At 42.0% G+C, this 20,250-nt stretch overlaps 1 protein-coding gene across 12 annotated transcripts in view; it reads right to left on the bottom strand.

Moving 5' to 3' along the window:
• Positions 1–20,250, bottom strand: part of STARD13 (StAR related lipid transfer domain containing 13) — a 531,510-nt gene that overhangs the window by 21,819 nt on the left and 489,441 nt on the right. For all 12 annotated transcript variants that reach the window (XM_073894705.1, XM_073894704.1, XM_073894702.1 and 9 more), the window contains 4 exons: positions 14,733–14,796; positions 2,980–4,373; positions 1,684–1,854; positions 525–684 (listed from right to left, as the gene is read on the bottom strand). In XM_073894705.1, the coding sequence (XP_073750806.1) occupies positions 525–684; positions 1,684–1,854; positions 2,980–4,373; positions 14,733–14,796 (1,789 nt within the window). The remainder of the gene's footprint in view (positions 1–524; positions 685–1,683; positions 1,855–2,979; positions 4,374–14,732; positions 14,797–20,250) is intronic.

The following is a 20,250-nucleotide window of genomic DNA, read 5'->3' as shown; positions in this document are numbered from 1 at the left end:
GATCAAGCCCCAGATTGGGCTCCCCACTCAATGCAGAGTCTGCGTGAAATTCTCTCTCGGGCCTCTGCCCCTCCCACTTGTTCTCTCTCTCTCTCAGATAAATAAATAAAATCTTTTAAAAAAAGATATAAAAACCTAATTCTTTTCTCAAAAAATAATAAAACAGGGATGAAAGAATGCTATGAAATCAATGATGGCAGTGGGGCAATATTTAAAAAGGAAATGCAGTGTAGAGTATAACTCCCAGTTTTCTAGGGAATGCAAATTTGACAGCACAGGTACAGACTATTAACACACAAACTATTAACATGAATTTTCACTCAGAACGTCATTCAAGTTGCCAGTGAGGGAACACCCTCAAGCAGCTTGACCGAGATGTAGCCTGGGCAAATTAAATACTGACATATAAAGATCACAACACCTTTTATTTTTAGTGAGGCACGTCTTAGGCAACACTGAGGAGATGTGACTTTGTCCAGCGTTCCCCATGAATGCAGGCCCGTGTTTGGGATTTACAACCATACCTGATCGAGGCAGTTGCTACGCAGGTATCTGAGTGCTTGCTGAATACTCTGAGGCAGGGGCTGTCCCGTTCTCTGGACGTGAACTATGAGAGGAACACCAAAGACAGTCTTGTCTTTGTAATCAGGAACTTTCATCCTCTTCATGAACTTTGGAACTGACCTAGAATTCACAGAAACCAGGTCATGCAAACCTCCTGGGGCAGCCTGTGGGGAGAGGCTGTGAAAGCAAGCAAGAGCAAAGCCAAGCTTTTGTTGGAACAACCAACAGGCACAGGGCAAATTCAACATCTCTCTTAATTAATCACATGACAGGAAGTGCTATGTGTGCCCCTTGCCTATGTTAGATCTCGACTATTAAACAGCACGATTTAGCGGAACGGATTTATGGCTCTGTTTTCAAGTCAAGGGGACAACTTTGCAATTTAATTGTGACGGCCACACCTCTCAAGGGATAAACACTTGTCCCCAATGAGACGAAACAAAACAAATTTAAAAACGGTAAGAAGAAATTTGGTTGGGGTTGGGGGAGATTTTTCTCTATACATAATTTATAACATAGGACAATTAATGACCCACTTTGTATTTTTTCAAATCCACCAGCTTGTCTAAAAACAGCTCCATATTTAGGTTTCAACACATGCTTTTGTCAATTCCTTACGACAAAGGTTTACTGCATATTCCTGTTTTTATTTGCCACTGAAGCCAAAGCCAGAACGCACCTGAAGAATTAAATGCTCTTGGAATGAATCAGTGCTCTAAGTGGTGAGCCCCGTGTTGAGCCAGAAGGTACAAGCAACAGCTATTTCTCGGCAAACTGCCAGAATTATTTTCTGGCCAGTTTATTTTTAATGCCTCTGTTCACCATTCATCACCCTTTCCTTGTCTTTTTTTTTCCTTCTTGGAACCTGACTGCTTTCCCTGGAAACCAGCCGAGAGCTGCAGATAAAACTCAGTGGGCTGCATCGGCTCCCAGGGGCAGCAGCACAGAAGGCAGACCGGGGGCAGGGGGCGGCAGGGGCTGCCGCCTGATTTTCAGGACATCGGCAGCGAAGGCCATGAGTGGCTTCTTCAGAAGTCAGAACCTCACTACTGAGGCTTTTGCAACCGCATACTTAGCACTAGAACAAACGATCCCCTCCTAAGTGGACATGCTACGCACCACGTCCAGCCGTGTTTATTGGACATGGAGTACTTCTCCATGATGGCCGTGAGGCGAAGCAGTGAGAAGCGCTGGAGCAGGTTCAGCTGGCCGGCCGTCTGGTTGCTGATGTGCGGCGCGGTGGACGCCTGAGGCTGGTGCGAGAGCTGGAAACTGTTCCATCGGAGTCGCCTTTACCAGAAAGACCGTCAGAGAAGCCAGTCACAACGTGGCCGTGTTATTGGAAAACACACGACGTCACTGATTTCTAAGGAGCTAATCAACAGAGCTTCTGAGCCAAGAGAAATCACAAAGCAAGTGCAACAGAAGACACCAATGCAGAGAGTAAACCTAAGAAACTACTGCTTTCAAGTCTGATACATCTGGGGAAGGTTTTAATAAGGGACCTAATACATTTTATTTGTTTTATTGCTAAGTTTGCTCCCAAACTGTTGAAAGCAGCGGAGACAGTGTATGTGTGTGTGTCGAGAGAGAGAGAGAGACAGACAGACAGACAGACAGAAAGAGAGAGAGACAGAGAGAGAGAGAGAGCTCGAGATGGAGAGTGAGATCTGGAATGTTCTGGACCCGTAGACCATTTTCGTACTGCCTTCCTGTCTGCATTCGAATTCTCCTTCTGTTGACATGGAACCTGAGGGTGGCAGGCACAGAGGAAGGAGAGCTCCTGAAGAGATGACACGTCAGTGAACCCCAAGGGACATCTCTGCCTCAACAAGAGCACGGCAGCGTGTACAGTATTACTGTTTCCACTAGTTCATCTCTTTCGGGGCCATTTCTCTCGGGTGCTTCTGAAGTGGTCTTTGTAGAATGGCTTTATGTACTTTGTAATTGGCAGTTTAAAGCCAAAATAAACTTGTGAAGTATACACCTTGGGTCTCAGAAATTTCTCATAGGATTAAAAAAAAAAAGTTAAAAAAATTGAGAGAGGGACATTTTAATTGATATGGCAACAAGGTCATGGGAAGCACCTGTGAACAGGCACGGAGCGTCCATTTCCAGTGATCCCTGACGGTGCCTAGCACAGTGCTTTGCACATACACTCAACATTTTTTTGAGTGAACGTAAGATTGAATTAAAGGACAAAGACTCAGAGAAATGAATGTGAGTTAACATGGATTCAATCACCATAACAGCTGCAGAAAAGATACACTTCCGTTCAAATAATTCCTAACCCCATGTATCACTTCAGACAGTGTCAGGCACTTAGGAAGTGCGCTATAAATGTTTGTTAGATAAATAGACCCTAATTATCATGGAAATGGATTAAAAATCATTTCAGAAAATCATGCCACCAACCTGTTTGGCCTAGTCAGAGAGGCCCCTACACCAGAGTCCCTCCTCTCTCGGACCCCAGTGGCCTCCGACTCATTAAGAGATGTTCCATCTCTTTCCACATCACTGGGTGTTGTCCGACCTTCCGAGACCGAGTTGCCTTCAAAGTCTAAGGTGATCTGATTAGGAGATGGGAAGGGGCATAAGCCGGGTTCTCCAACCAGTGCATCATGTGTTTGCAGTTCAGGCAAGACATTTTTTGACCAGTCATCCACTACCTCTTGGAGCCCATTGACATGGTGCAAAATGTCATCTAAATGGGGGAAGAGGTCATCTTTCTCCAAGTCCAAAAGGTCTCCTGTGCTGGCGTACAAATGGGAGCCCGGGACGTTGTCGTAGATACTGACTCTGCTTGCTCTGTGGCAGGACGCCATGAGCCTGGGCTCCCTGGCCCCGGAGCCCTGCTGTCTGCCCAGGGAGATGCTGCCGGTCCTCCAGTTAACCCCATTGCTACTGTCTGTTGGTGAGAGGCTTTCGATAGAGAGTGCCTTGGGGAACGTTCCCGGTTTGTGATCCTTGGGGATGTGCACCACCAAGTTCTCCTGGGAATGGAACTCGTGTGTGTGGTTTTGGTCACCGGCATCCCGCAGTGCTGTCCCGGCCAGCACGTCCAGGTCTTCCAAGTACATGCCCCCGCGCTTGTTGGCCTCCTGGCATTTTCGTTCCTTCAGGCCAGGCATGCTCACGCCACTGCTACTCTTTTCCGACTGGCTGCTCGCCCCGCTCCATTTGCTGGTGCTCAGGAGCCCTTTGGGGCAGGCAGTGGGGGGCGAGCTCCGGAGATCTCCGTTTGTTATGGGGACGCACTGCATGGCCTTGAAGGCCTCCGGCTCCTGCTGCAGCACAGGCCCGCTGATCACCAAGCCCCCGGTCCGCCCCGGCCCCTTGGGCCTTCCGTGTGCCCCCTTCCCTCTGAGAGTCTCCATGCGCTTCAAAAATGACTTGGCTCTGGCCCTGGTGTGTTTCTCATTCTTTGGGTAGCTAAGAGCGTCTCTGGGGGACTGCGGGAGGCCGCCGCTGACGAATGTGGCGTCCAGCATGACCGGGCTGTCGGGGCAGGGCTGGCCGGGGCAGTCAAAGGGCGCCCGGCCGGTGCTGTGGCCACTGCCTGGCCGGCTGCGGCCGTCACTCCCTCCGCTGCTTTCACTGTGAATGGAGCAAACCTCGGGCTCGCTCAGGTCGGTGAGGACGCTTTCACTGCTCGTGGTGTTTCTCATCCTAATGTCTCCCGATGACCCATGTCTGTCTCCTCCGGGGAACAGTGTGTGCAGGTCGTCCACGCGAGACCACCGGCGGCTGGTTCTTTGGAAAGTCCATTTGTTGCTGATGCAGAGATCTTCCTCATCTGAGTCGTCACCCTGAAAAACATTAAAGATAATGCTCATTTCCAGGCAGCTCAGAGGCAATGGGAAACCGGGTGAACACGAGGCGAGTTACCCCCCCTTCCCTTCCTTCCTCCCTTCCACGAGTGCCCTCTGGCCACCCCTCGGTCCTTCCACCATCTTTCCTTGGCCCGTACGCCCTCCTCCCTCTCCTCCCTCATGGCTAGAGGATCTCTTCTCAACCTGCCAAGCTTTCTTCCTTTCAGTTTTCATAGAGTTTCTGAATCCTTCCTTCCTAAGAAGTTTTCCTTGATTGATTACAAAGAGGTATAATTACCATCTGACTAGACGTCTAAATATAAAACACCTGCAGCTCCCTTGTTCAGAAACTTAATCCTGCCATAAAAGGCACTTACTTCTTTCCTGAAACCTCTTCATTGAGCCCCAGGACCCTATTTCCAGCTTCCCTCTTCTGAACCTGAGCATCAATCTGTCTCAAAGCTAACACTCCTTACTTTAGTCTCCCAAACCTGATTCTTACCGTGTATTCCCCTGTACAAATTAATGGCAAAATTACCCACTGAATTCCTCTAAGTAGAAACTTGGGAGCCATTCTAGACATCACTAGTTGAGGAGAGTCCAATCCAGCCTGCTCTGCTTGGCCAGCCTTCTTGTTTTTAATCAACTCTGCATCGAAATGCCTTTTGGCAGGACACGCATCTCTGGGCTGCTGCAGCCCCCACTGCTCTGCCCTGTCTCCCACTCTGTACCTCACACATTTCTTTGACCTATCTGGGTGGTGCCTGAGTATGAATCCCCTGAGAGATGCCAGTCTGGGCTCCCCGTGGCCAGAGACGGCCTCATTGATCTTTGCAAATCTTTATGGCCCAGGACAGACCGTGGCCTAGGGCAAAAAATAATCTCCTTCCAAGGCGAGTGGATTCATCGGCTTCTTCCCCCTCCTTGTCATGCATATTTACCCAGATCCAATCCTGAAATGACTTCCAGATCTGTTCCCTCATTCATATCTTCATTCCCATTCCCTTTGTGTAGGCCCTTGGCACCTGTCTGGGTCTACTACAGTTAAAAGCCTGGCTAGAATCCTTGTCGCCAGCGTCTCCCACATCTAAACAGCTTTCCACAGTGTAATCCAAATATGATCATGTCATTTTCCAGCTTCAAAGCCTTCAGCTTCCTTTGGCCTTCCTAGAAGGCTTCAGCATGGCATTCAAAGCCCTTTCAACCTGCCTGCCATGTACTGTTCTTGCCTCATTTCAGTTGTGTCTCTCAAGTTCACTGCACTCTGCTCTCTGGCTCCAAGGCCATGAACACTTTCTACTCTGAGCTCCATACCATTTGTATTAGATCTTTGTTGTAGCATTTATTCTAAGGATAATTGAAGCTCATGCCACTCACATCCACTGTCAATCCTTAGAGGTAAGCTCATCAAGAGAAGGGCTTGTATTTCAGGGTCTTATTCGTATTTATATCCTCCCCAACGCCAAGCACATAGTAACTGCTCCATATTTTTGTTTGTTTGTTTGTTATTTGAATCAAGTTTATTTTATTTTACTTTGGCATCTGGTTCTAAGACCTGGTTCCAAATTCTGGTAGCTCCAGTTAAGAGCTTTGATGATTGTTTGCAAATTGCTTACTCTCTCCAAAGTAGGTTTCTTTTACTCATGAAATGGGACTAAAAACAGGCCCTGCCTCATAGGTTTGCTGCGGGAGTTAAATGAAATAATGCATTTAGTAGGCCCTCACTGAAGAGTATTTGTTATTTTCCAGTGTTGACTCAAATGCTTATCTATTTGTTGCCTATCTAAGAAGATTGCTTACCTAACTTTTTACATATCTAATGCCCACTTTAACTCCCCTTAATTTTTAATATATTCTGGTCTCAAAGAAAAGTAAACAGATGTTCAGTCAATAAATATTGGCATGTCCCCATTCTTGCTTATTTCTTGAAAATCTAGATTCATACGGGATGGACTAAGTGACAAATTCAAACATTCATGTACAGTAGAAGGTGGAAGAAAGTAAAAATAAACTAAGGTACTAATGGAGAATTACATAGCTTTGGGATCACACTGGGAAATTAGCTTTGAGTTAAAAAAAAGTTATATAACGCTTTGGCAAAAGAGTTTTAAAAGATGCACTTGGTACAAGTGGAAAAAAGGAAAGATTCTAGGATGATGAATCAAAGTTATACTTTCTCTGTAGCATTTTCAATTTCTCTTTCCCTGTGATTGATACAAGACATGACATTTGAGGGCTATTTATATATCAGGCACCATAATAGGTTGAAGCTTGAGCTCACTGGATTTTCATATCACATTTCAGGAAGGTAGTGAAAAGGAGTTGATATTACATTATCATTCTGAAAGACCCCTTTCAGCAAATACCTTTTGAGAAGGCCAGAAAAGGATATACTTTTAAAAGAAAGTGTAGATATTTTAAATTGAAACTACGATGTTTAGTGTGGGCTCCAATGAATTCTCTCTCAAGCTAGCCCAAACTCGGTAACTGATACTAGCAAACCACATACTAGTTGGATACAGATTCCTTTATTTTGGTCAAGAAAAGATGCCAAGCTGGGCACTGTGGACTGGGACTGGAAAGTCTGTCCCTGTCTGCTAGACTCTAAGAGCTTATTATACTAGCTTTGAACAACAGGAAGGTATTTACAACCCAACCAAGTCATGTGAAACAGTGGCAAACTCCTGGAAAAATAGGCCAACAGTTCAGGGAAATTTTGCAGTATTTAGGTCTTTTGAACCAAAACAAACAAATTAAAACCAAAGCAATAAAAAAAGCACAAAGAAAAAAGAAAAAAAACACCCATTCTCCTTTTGCACCTTGTGCATATAATTATCATAGTATGTCCCAAGGGCTATGACATGATTCTGGTTTGGTTTTTTTTTGCCAGTGCAGGATCTTTCAAGCTATTGATAGTGACATACAATAAAAAATTTTCCATCACAGCTTAAGGCACATATATATTACAATAAAAAAAACAAACAAGCTAATGCTATAATAGTTATCCTTGTTTGTACTCTGATATTTTATAATCTAGTTTAGTCTGTTTCATTTTTTAAAAACATTGTTTCTTACCCACCCAACTGATTTCACAACCCACCAATGGGTCATGATCCACCATATAAAAACCACACTGCACTAAAGTTTTTTTTTTTTTTTTTTTTTAATACATCAGGGCCCAGCAGACTATCATGCATAGAGCAGACTCTCCAGTAATAATTGTGGGAGTGTACTGATTAGGAGAGGTTGAGATTTCATCTGTTTGATAATTTTTTTTTTAAAGATTTTATTTATTTGACAGAGAGACACACAGTGAGAGAGGGAACACAAGCAGGGGGAGTGGGAGAGGGAGAAGCAGGCTTCCCGCTGAGCAGAGAGCCTGATGCGGGGCTCGATCCCAGGACCCGATCCCAGGACCCCGGGATCATTACCTGAGCCGACGGCAGACGCTCAACGACTGAGCCACCCAGGCGCCCTGTTTGATACATTTTTTGAGGCTTAAAACAAATAGTTTGATTACTTAGAAATGCAAAATGGAAATCTCTAGGAGTCAGATGTATTTATGAGAAAAAGACACACCAAATAAACTTTAATCTCTCATCTCAACGGTTTAGTAGACCATGGAAATCCAGACACAGAGTGTCTGGATTCTATCTAAAGAACTGACAAGAGGTTCTCATGATATTGTTGTGGCCAAGATGGCTAATTGTGTTTGATGCTACAGAGAGTTTTGTTGGTAACTGGTTGAGTAGCTCACACCAAAGAGTGTGATCAAAAGGCTGAATGCAACTAAAGGAGAGATGTCTGAAGGATGCCTCAAAGTTATGTCCATTTTAAGGATAACTTGAATGAGCCAGGAGAACTCACGTTTTCCAAGTATGAATATGGCACAAGGTAATTCACTAAGAGACCTTGAACAAGGTACCCTTTCTTGAGAGTCAATCTTCTCAGCTATAAATGGGAATGATAATAATTCACATCTAGCATTATTTGTCCACACAACCAAAAGAGATTAAGTGTGAAAATGCCACATAAGCCTTAAAGGGCAAGATAAAGCTAATTATTGCTGTTACAGACTGGTGATATTGAGGTGTATAACGATCTTAACAGAACTGAAGGATGGCCTGTTAATAAGATGAAATTTTTGTGAAGTAAAATATAAAGACCCTAACTTCAATCATCAACTATAGAGCATGCAGGATGGAATACATTTAGTTTAATAGCAGTTCCTATTCATAGCTTTGGGAGAGTTGTAGTAGATTTCAGCTTAATGTGAGTTAACCATGTAATGTGGTTGCCAGACTGAGACACCAACTTCAGGATGCCTGACCAGAAGCATGAATCTGAAGACTCTGAAGGTTGCAGCCCCACTGTGTTGTGCCCTGGTCATATACATCAGAAACACATTTTAAGAGGCACATCGAAAGGATTTTCCTGTATTTCTAGAGAACAGTAATCAGGATGGCCAAGGATCTAGGAACCACAACTTCCTGTGAACGATGATTGAAAGAACTAAGAGCTTGGTTTAGAAATGAGAAATTCTACAGCAGTGCTATTCAAAGTGTGGTCAAGGGGCTGCCAGTCCCCAGACTTAGCAATCTTCAGTGAGGTAAGTACAGACCTTAGGAGTAAGCATTAAAACAGTCTGTCACCATTTGGCAAGGCTGTGTTATCCAAGTTAATTAACAGGGGCTCTGTCTTACTGAACAGGGTAGAGACCAGTTTGGGTGTCACACAAATATTGCAACATGTGATATTTCAAGATTAGTTCATCTATCATAACACAAAGTATATCATGTACAGGATCCAATGTTTCACAGAAGATAATCATAGGAATTGGCTGGTGATGAAGGACTGAAGATGAGTTTTGAAAATACAGCTTCACTTACTTCATCTTGAATAGAAGGTAAAAAGGAATACCTTAAGCTTTTAAAAATTACTTAAAACCTCTTCTTTATTTGTAGTCAATATACTCTGTGAGACTGGTTTCTTTATGATGACTAGTATTAAAACAAAGAAACATTCTAGATATACATTCTTCCCCGTGAGTATAGTGTTGTTGGCAATCCAGCCTAAATTAGGTAACAAACAGGGAACTCATAGTCTTAGCCAGAGTATTCATAGTCATGAATACTCATAGTCTTAGCATTTGAACAAAGTGTGTGAATAGGCATTTAATACGGGCAACTGCTATGTCAAAGTAAACTTTTTGTTTGGTTATGACAGCTGAACAACAAAAAGGCTATGAGTACAATCATGATTCTTCATATTAATTAAACATATTCTTTTAATAAAATTGTGAACAGTTTTTATTAACTCTTTTCTATTTCCCATATTTGGTTTGATTATATTCATTGGAATGCAACTTTTGTGTTAGTTGAGGCTAATAATAAAACAATGAGGCTTAGATTTTCTATAATTTTTTCATTTCATATTTCTAATAATTCATTTGTACTGAATTTTACAAAAAATATCTTGGTCAGTGGCAGGCTGGAAATTAAAAATAAAACAAACAGAACCCCAAGTCACTCAGTAGACAGTCTGAGAAACTTTGTTCTAGATTGAGCAGAGGGCAGAAAACTTTCTGTAAAGGGTCAGATAGTAAATATTACAGGTTTCTGGGGCACGCAGTTTCTGCCACACCACTCAACTCTGCTGTTACAGCCAGAATGATCACGGCTTTGTTCTAATACAACTATCACTTTCTTTACAAAAACAGGAACAATGGTTTGCCCACCCCCAATCTAGAGGATAGAGCTGAAGGGTTGCCGTATGAAAAGCGAAATCTGTATTTCAGTGCTTCTTCAGAGGAAACAGCTAGAATCCAATCGGCAAGTTTACATCAAATCAGCTTTTAGCTTATTATTTGGAAGACTTCTAGTAATTAGAAATAAAATAAATTGCCTTGCAATGCAGTGAACTCATCATGTCTGGATGCTTACAAACTGAGGCTGAGTGACCTATGAGCGATGCTCTCAGAGGTAAATCCTGTGGCGGACGAGAGGCTGGAGGAGATGACAGAACATCCCTTCCAACTCAAAGATCCTACGGTTCTAGGATATTCCCATGCAATTATCTTCAATTCAAGACTGTAATACTCTCCAGCTAAGTGAATGCTAGAATAAGATGTAATTTTTCTCTCATTTGACTCTGCTGTTTGGAGATGCAGAGAGGTGTCCAATTCGGTGGGAGCGACGGGGGCTTGTGTGAAAGGCGCAGTGGGTGGAGTGGAACAGAGAGCGGGCCCCTGGGCAGCCCTGCCGCTCCTCTGAAATGCTGACGGGCGTCCAGGCCAGGAGAAGCTGCCTGCAAGGTGGCTATTAGTCATGGTTTCTGGGTTGCTTTCCACCTTTGGTTGTGATTTCAAAGAGCTTTATTAAAACTATAACTTTAACCAGAACCTTTTGAAGCCACTCTTTCTCTCTTGGGAAATCTTAGGGGAAGAGTCTTGCGTGCCTACGTGCGCTTCTCTTTCCTCATTTAACAGATAGCCTTATTGGAGTCTTCAGCCTCTGACTTTAACTTTGAATAGAAGTCATACCACATAAACACTCACCATATTTGGGGGATTTTAAAGTCATCATGAAGCAAGGGTGAACTGTGTAGTTAATAATGGAGAGGAAACACTTTTCGGAGAACAAGTAGGTCTGCCTGTGCTTTGGAGTTTTTAATTTTAGATGGAGCGCTGATATTTGGCTTCTTCTAAAAAAATGAGAACATTCTTAGTTGAAATTATATATTCCTCAGAGACAAATGCCAGCCAGACGCTGCAAAAGAAATTTTTTTTTTTCCTGATGGAATTTGGCCATATCTTTACACTGGAAACAGGAGCCCACACAAGTCCACAGCTGCAAGAGGCAGCTAATCCATGGTTACATAGAAATTTAGAAGTCTATCTTCCATTAGAGTTAACTGGAGCTGAGTGGCTAAGTGCACCTGTTCAGAAGCTGGAATGTGCCACTTGCAGTGCTGCATGGGGCGGGGGAGGGGAGCCTGAAGCCAGAGGCAGGGTGGGGGCTGCTGGAATGCCTCTTGGCTGGGTTTTAGTAAGTCTTTCAGTGAGGTGTGTGGCCAAGATTGAGAATGCTCTTCTCTACCTGACTCTCCCAGAGACAGGGAAGGTTACCTTGAATCTCTGAAGAACAGTGTTTCTCTTCTGCAAAGAGAAAATCTTGTGGTACTATCTTGGGCGGGGGGTGGGGGGCAGGTGTGATTTCATTTTTCTTGGGGCTTTACAAGTAGCATTTGATGCACAAGAAAAGTGCATGCCTAACTAAGGATGAAGGAGGCTTCACTATCCTCATCTATTTGTGGACTCGTTTTTCTCTCTTGGGTGAACCCACCAAACTTCAGAATTAAAAAAAAAAAAATCATACAAGAAGGAAATGCCAAGCAGAGTAATGAGATTCACTGAGAGAGATCCAGAGATACATTTCCACAAAGACATTAAATAAATCGTGGCCTTCTGTACAGATGGCAAGAAATACCCCTCTTCTAAAAAACAACAATAAAAACATATAACCGTATATATTGCTGGGGAAACTGTCTCAGGCCAAGCACCAGGAGCTCACTCAGATTCCAGTACGTTTCTGAATTCTTTGAAAGGCAAAGAGGGGTAGTCTGGTGCCCGAATATCTGAGGTCAAACCGTGCCTATTTCTGCGTGACTTTGAGCAAGTTACTACCTCTGCGTCTGTGACATGGGAGTCCGTGATGAGGAACAGGGTCTGACATGCTCCGTGTGAGTGTTTGTTGCCCCCCACCACCACCCCCGACCCCCAACGGTGAAGCCAGCACACGCAGCCCCTGCAGAGGCCCCAAAGGGAGAAAGAAGCATTGTGGCTCTGGACAGTTAGGCAATGTGGGGATGACCTTCTGCAGAATTACGCATGTCTGGGCCTCTGCAGATGAGAGATGAGGATTATATTTTTATTTCTTGGATTGCCTAAAATGGGGACGTACCTAGAGGAAATGCTGATTTTTTTTTCTTCCAAACAAACTAATTCCGGAATGATTGCAGTGTTACAGGGTGCTTTCCTCAAGTTTCACTTTCTATGTTTGAAACACTTGGCCTATTCCTAGTCTGTATTTATTTTTTTGTAATTTTTTTTTTTTTTGCAGTAAAATAAAGGATGAGCCTATGACTTGTGAAAGGGACAGATGACAGGAATGCATGCCCCCACACAGGGTCTCCTGAATAATTGCTTCGACCACAGCCCCAGATGCGGGTCATTACTGAGATCCACAGGGCGGTGGAGACCACATGTTGAAATTATTTATTTGAAAATTCAGGCCATGTCTTCTCAATTTACAATGTGAAAAGCAGTATTTTATTCGGGTGCATGCACTTGTGAGGCCTCTAGCTAAGCAGGGGCTGTCTGGGTGTGTGCCACTACATCCAACATCAGGAATAAATTAAGAATGTCAGAAAGACTGAAGTGACCAATTCACAGAGGAGCTTTTGTGAAGGTAACCCATAAGGAGCCCAACAAATGGCATTTGGGCCCATCTCACATACGGGTTTCTGAAAAGCTGGTGATAGGGTGAGAATCCAATCACTCCACTTGGTTGAAGACAAATCATGTCATTAGTTTGTGTCTTCTGTAATACACTGTAGCTACAGATCTGTATAGGAAGCCATATAGAGCAGCCACGCTCGAGACACACAGGCGTGGCTGTGTTAGTTTTAATAAGAACCATGTGTTACAGCCAAAACAACATCTGACCCTCATGCTTCAAATAGTATGTGTGCTTCTCAAGGGGTCTATTCAGCCAGGCAGCTGCTGGGACATTTATTCCCACATTTTTAATTTGTCTTCGGCCTAGACAAATTGCTCATATTTTAATATTTCTCTGGATATTGTTTTTCGCTGTTTTGCCTCATTAGCTTAAATCTTTTGGTTTCTAACTTAAACCCCAAATTGTTTATAAGGTGAGGTCAACCAAAATTCATTTGCTCCCCCCACCCCCTTTGGGTGCTATTTTAGTACAGAAATTCAAGTTAAAGTTATTTTTAAAGATTAGGTTACTCAGGAGTGACTTAAAATCCATTGGATTTAATGATTTCTCTGTGTAGACCAGGATAAAGAGCACTTTCTTTTGACTCAAAGATGTTTTCTCTGCTTCTTCAAAATATACTGAGGCTTGACTTGTTGCATACTGGAGAGGTGAAATGAAAAAAGTAGTTAATGATCTTAATTCTGAATTTCCCAAAAGGATCAATTCAGTGAGAGAGAGAGGTCTTTCAGCACGGTGGTGGCTATGAGGAGCTTGGGTTTTGGAGTTAGGCATGCCTGAGTTTGAAACCCGGCTCTGCCACTAGCTGAAAGATCATGAACAAATGACAGCATGCTCAAGTTTTACTTCCCTTCTCTAGGAAACAGAGGATCCCTATCTCAGTGGATTAAATGAGATCACGTGTGGTCAGTACATGACGTAGCTCCTAGAAAACAGTTAAGAGCTCAATAAAGGTCAGCTTTGTTTCAGAACCGAACTCTCCAGTCTCATTCATACAGACAGAATAACACATGCGAGTCCTGGAACAGGGAGGGAGCATAGTGACTCTTAAAATGGAATGAAATTCCTTGTGACTAGAGAAAAGTGCACGTGGGCAGGAAGGGTGAGGAGGAGGCAGGCTCAGCATCTTGTTGCTACACTCCCTGCCACCCCCCTCCCAAACCCATTATGAAATGATCCTGCCCGAGGATGAGCACATCTTCAAGCGTACTTGGAAACGAAATGCCATTGGAAAGGACGAAGCAGAAGACATCTGGCATGGACCCAGGGGTTCGTCTCTGCATCCTCTTAATCTACGAATCGCCGTGAGTCTGATATGGAGTGGATATTTACAACTAAAGAAACTTCTTTTTTTTTTTTTAAAGATTTTTATTTATTTACTTGAGAGAGAGAATGAGAGAGAGAGAGAGAGAGCACATGAGAGGGGGGAGGGTCAGAGGGAGAAGCAGACTCCCCGCTGAGCAGGGAGCCCGATGCGGGACTTGATCCCAGGACTCCAGGACCATGACCTGAGCCGAAGGCAGTCGCTTAACCAGCTGAGCCACCCAGGCGCCCCAACTAAAGAAACTTCTAAAAGATGACCACAAAGAAGACATGTTTTATCTTTATGCAAACCCTTTAGTCAAAACTACAGCAAAATGAAATGGTGAAATGAACGGACCTTGGCCTGGGTTTCCAATGGACATATTTATGATGGTTATGATAAGAAGAGATATTTGGAGAGCAAACATTGATGGTCAGGCATTTCAGAATTTCACTTGGGTTCACGTTGTCTTTAATCTATAAATGCAAGCTTCTTTTGTTAATATAGCCATGATCTTAGCAAGGTGGAGACACCTACCTTTTTCCTTTGGAAGTTCACATCAAGTTTCATTGAGGCACACTTGTTCAATGTATTTAGTCGTCTAAAAAGAAAGAAAAAGGTGATGATTGCTACCACTAAGAAACCTAAATTTTCTTTTCAGTTTGATAATTCTCATTTATTGCCAACGAAGTTGAAAGTGCAGAAACAAGAAGTTATATCCCAAGAAAGTACTGCACCTCCTCAAGATGCACTATAGAATCGCTCCCATTGGTTCTCCAGCCCTCAGACTTGAGAGGACTCTGCCATGGAGCCTACCAATCCCTGCCCAGTCCCTAATCTAAACCCAGTCTTTTCCTGGCTTCCCTTTCCACCATTGCTGGAACCCATGAGCAGTCATTTTAGCCCTGCTCTCATCAGCCCCTCCATTCATTTGCCACCTCGAACAGGTTAGTCCCTAAATTCGGGTCAACTCAACCATCTGTCCTCTCCCCGTCTGTTGGGTATAAATGGAAAAATAACTCAGTGCTGAATTATATGTGCTATAGACTAAATTGTGTCCCCACCAAAACTTGTATGTTGCAACCCTAACCCCATGTGACTGTATGTGGACTAAGAAGTAATTGAGGTTAAATGAGGTCATAGGAAAGAGCCCTGATCCAACAGAATTGGTTCCTTATAAGGGGAGACACCAGAGGGTTCGCTCTCTCTGTCTGCCAAGTGAGAACGCAGTGAGAAGGTGGCTGTCTGCTAGTCAGAAAGAGAGTGCTTACCAGGAACCAAGCCCTGCTGGCACCTTCATCTTGGACTTTCCAGCCTCCAGAACTGTGAGAAAATAAATGTCTGTTGTTTAAGACACCCAGTCCATGGTATTTTGTTAAGGCAGCCCGTGCTGACGAATAAATACATTCTGATTTTCAGCCTCAGCTGGGCTCCCAAAATTGCTACCCAGCATTCCTTTCATTTTTTTCTCTGGTTGGCTCCCAATCTCAGATTGTGAAAAATATCCCAGTTCCACAACAGAGGACTGAGCTGCTGCTGCCGATGAGAAAGTACAGCTGAGTATAAGCTATTGGACATGAATTCTTGTAAAAATCCTTTCTTTCATCACACACACAAAAAGGATGTTACTCTTCTTTGTCAAAGCTAACCCTTTATTTAACCTTGTTTTTGATTTCAACATCCACCGCTTCATCTGGGACCATGATACGTCATTCATTCCCTTATCTCAGCAGATTCTCTCAACTGCGTTCTTCTCTTTAAGCGTATCCCTGTCTTGAACAAATTGACTAACCAATTAATTAGCTACCTAAATAACCATTATCACACAAACTATTAATTTTCCCTTCAACCCTAAGTTTTTCATCGAGCAACCATGCTACCTACCCCAATATATCCTTCCTTATGCTACTCAGTCTGCTGAGAACAGTCTCAATTTTCATTCATTCAGTCTTCAATCCATTACAACCCAATTTCATGGCATGCTCTTTGCAAATACCTTTACTGTTTTGTTTTATCTGATTACTTTTTAAACATCATACATATTCATGGGGCGCCTGGGTGGCTCAGTCGTTAAGCATCTGCCTTCGGCTCAGGTCATGATCCCGGGGTCCTGGGATCGAGCCCCGCATCGGGCTCCCTGCTCCGGGGGAAGCCTGCTTCTCCCTCCCCTACTCCCCCTGCTTGTGTTCCTGCTCTCGCTGTGTCTCTCTCTGTCAAATAAATAAATAAAATCTTAAAAAAAAATAAACATCATACATATTGAATGCACATGGTTTAAAGAGTCAAACGTTACCCCTCCTGTCCTTTACCGTTTACCTCTCTTTGGAGGCAACCCTTTCACCTGTTTCTTTTTTTGGTGTTTACCTCTGACAACATTGTTTATGCTGTTAGTTCTTGATTTTTCAGTTCAAATCATTATTTATTGACTTTGTTCTATGAATGATGAAGATATTTTTATTTTTTACTACTTATTCCTATCCCTCACCTTCCCCACATTCATACCCTTTATCTTACAGTTATGTCATAATCTCATAATTTTTTGATAAATCAAGATTCACTGTTTATTACATTTATTATTGACCATGTAAACACTGTTCACATGTATATCATACTCTGATTGCTTTGTCTTCTATTCTCAACTTTTCATTATCCCAGGAGTTAATACGCATCCTGTTTGTTTCCTTAATTTTCAATGTATTTATTCTTAAATTCAAACTCAAACACTTTCTCAGCTATCTAACTCCCTAAGTGCATTAATCTATTAATATCTATTAATCGAATTTCTTGGTGATGTCTCTCTCAGAGGCTTCTGACCTGTTCTAGCTGGGGTTTGCTGCCCTTGTTATTTTATTCTATTTTATTTTATTTTACTTTATTTTATTATCATGTGCTGATCAGATTTCTCAGCACTCAGATTCGCAGATTCTTTTGGAGTATGTTTTCTAATATTCTGGAGCTGAGTTATGAAAGAGGCCCGAGAGACTCAATATTTGGAACATAAGTAGACTGTCAATGAAGCCCCCATTTTTAATTGAATGTCCCACCTTCAACTATGCCTGGTGTCCCCCAGCCTAGGGACTTCTGTCTTAGCCTCTCCAGGAAAGAAACTTCTTATCTTGTGCTGATGGTGGGCAAGAAAAGTCCCCTTGGTATAAACTGGGGGGAGTAAATTAAGGGCTCTAGCTACTTCAAAGTAGAATTTCAAACAACCCTCTTCTTTTTAACCTACCTTAAACATCATTCACCATTTTGGAGCTTTTTAGGATTATTGTGGAACAGACTGAGTTTATAACTTACTTCACTGACCACTTAGCTTTTATTTCTTGGGCTTGCCAAGTTCTCTACTACATTATTTCTGTTTTCTGCTTTGGGGAAAATTTTGTAGTTGTGGTGTCTCTCTCCTTTGCTTTTGTAAAGGCATGTCTCTCTAAATCAGTAGGAATTTAGAAAGCAAGAAAATTCAGATGTTCAATTCCCATCTTTGACCGATGACTTTTTTTTTTTTTTGGTATTCTGGCTATACATCAGCTTTAAATTTTCAGCTCAATGAGTTTTGGCAATTTTAACTACCCTCAAACAAAGTAAAGAACGTTTTTTCCCCGTAAGAAAGTTCTCTTGTACTCCTTTACCATCAGTTCTCCTCACCACCACATCCCCTCCCATCACCCCCAGGGACATCCTCTTTCTGATTTCTGTCGCCCCGTAGAATGATCTTGCCAATTCTTGATTATCATAAAAATGGAATCACGGGGTATGCATTTTCGTGTGTCTGGCTTTTTCTCAGTCAACACAGTGTTTTTGAGATTGATCCATTTTGTTGAGCATAGCAGTAATCATTCCTTAGAATTGCTGAGCAGTTTTCCATGGTATGAAGATACACAACTGGTTTTGCATACTCTTTTGCTGATGGACATTTAGGCTGTTTCCAGTTTTGACCAATGACTTTTTGTTCATCAAATTTCATATCTTCTTTTTAGCAAAGGCCTATTTGTAGCAGTAGACACTAGTTGCCACTCTCCATTCCTTGAAACTCTTCTCTTTGGCCTTCAAGATCATGAATTCTCTCATCTCTCTAAACACTGTCTCCTTCCTCTTACCAAGCAGTACTTGCCCCTTAACTATTAATATTTTTTAGAATTTAGACTGTAGTCTTTGCTTTTTACTCTGCATGAGGACACTGAGCTATCTTATCTCAGCTTAAATAAATTAGACTATGATGATGCCCAATCCTCTTTCTCTAGCCCGAACACCTCACTTGAGCCCCAGAGTTACATTTCTAAATACTTACTAGTCTCGCCCATTGGTGGGGTCCTGCTGGCCCTTCAAACTCAACTTTCAGAACTGAGCTCATTATATTCTCTTTAAAACCTGGTTCTGCTACTGAATGTCTTATCTTGATTAAGAGCAAGTAGGCCACCCAAACTGGAAAATGGAGTCATCTTGACACTCCTCTTTAAGATCGGTATTCATTTGATCACCAAGTCCTGTCAATTATACTTCCTTGACATTTTTGAAGTCTTGCCTCTCCTTTGGCCCTCCTTTGGTGCTTTCTCATCTTTTACCTAAAGTCAGGCAATAGCCTCTTAACTGGTTTCACTACCACTTCAACTGCTTTGCATTGAAACCAGTTCTATTTCTCAACTTTTTCTCATGTCACTCATTTATTTAAAAATATTTGATGACTCCCCTCATTTTCAGCCATCTCCAGTTTACCCACTGACTACACATTCATTAGTGTCAAATATAATAAGCAACCCTAGATTAGAAACTGATCATTTAGTCTGAAGCTATCTTTAGCATGGGCTTGGCCTTTGCTCTTATAACTGACAGCCTATCTTTTTGGCCAGTTCCCCATGTGTTAACATCACTGCCTAAGAGCTAAGAGTGGTATGTGAGGTAAATTTTATATATACATTCTCACTTGGATATATAATGAGATATATAAGAGCTTAAATAAACATGTGATATGTAAGAGCTTAAATAAGTCCATGTAGCTCATTTGGCAGCTCTGTAACCAGTTTGTTTAGGTAAGGATTACCCATTATTTATAAAATTTACTTTGCTAATAAACTTGTTCTTCCATTATACTTTGGAAGCACAAACAAACCTTTTTATTCTATGCAAAAGTTTTTGATCTACTACATATACAAAAGCCATCAAAGGGTTCATCCTTTATACGCCACATTCCTGAATATGCTTTTTACTTTCTGACACAAATAGGAAGTTCATTGATCATTTTTTTAAAGCTAGAGACTCAAACTAAATTTGACTATGTAGCTTTAGGTCCTTTTATCTCCCCTAAACTCAGATATTTGCTGGCACCTTAAGAATTGCTCCTCTACTTGGAGAAAATATTTGCAAAACCTGCAGCTCATAAAGGACTTGTATCCAGAATAAAGAACTCCATAACAAAGTCCATAATAAGTCAAACAATCTGATTTTAAAAATGTGCAAAATATTTGAACATACAGTTCTAAAAGAAGATATTCAAATGGCTAATAAGCACATGAAAAGATGCTTAACATCAGTAATCATGGAAGAAATGCAAATTAAAATAATAAGACACCACTACATACACTGGAATGCCTAAATTAAAAACACTGACAATACTAAGTTTTAGCAAAGACATAGAACCACTGAAACTTCCAAAGGATACAGCCTCTTTGAAAAATAATTTGGAAATTTCTTATAAATTATTCTAAGCATTGGACCTAGCAATTCTTCTCTTAGTTATTTATAGCCAAGATAAAATAAATCATACATCCATACAAAGACCTGTACTTGAATGTTCACAGCAGATGTGTTCAGAAAATAACCAAAAAGTGGAAATAACCCAAAGGTCCCTTAACTGGCAAATGGAAATAGAAATTGTGGTACATACATATACTGAAATATTCAACAATACAAAGGCACTGATTACTGATACATGCAACAAAATGGATGAGTCTCAGAGGCATTATGTTAAGTGAAAGAAGACAGACACAAAGAGCATATACCATATAATTGCATTTATACAAAATTTAAGAGAAGGTAGACCTGTAGTGACAGAAAACAG

This window comes from Callorhinus ursinus, unplaced genomic scaffold (genome assembly GCF_003265705.2).
Source record: "Callorhinus ursinus isolate GAN/ISIS: 27379988/994484 unplaced genomic scaffold, GSC_fseal_2.0 scaffold7, whole genome shotgun sequence".
NCBI lineage: Eukaryota > Metazoa > Chordata > Mammalia > Carnivora > Otariidae > Callorhinus > Callorhinus ursinus.
This window is presented reverse-complemented; position numbering and strand designations above follow the sequence as displayed.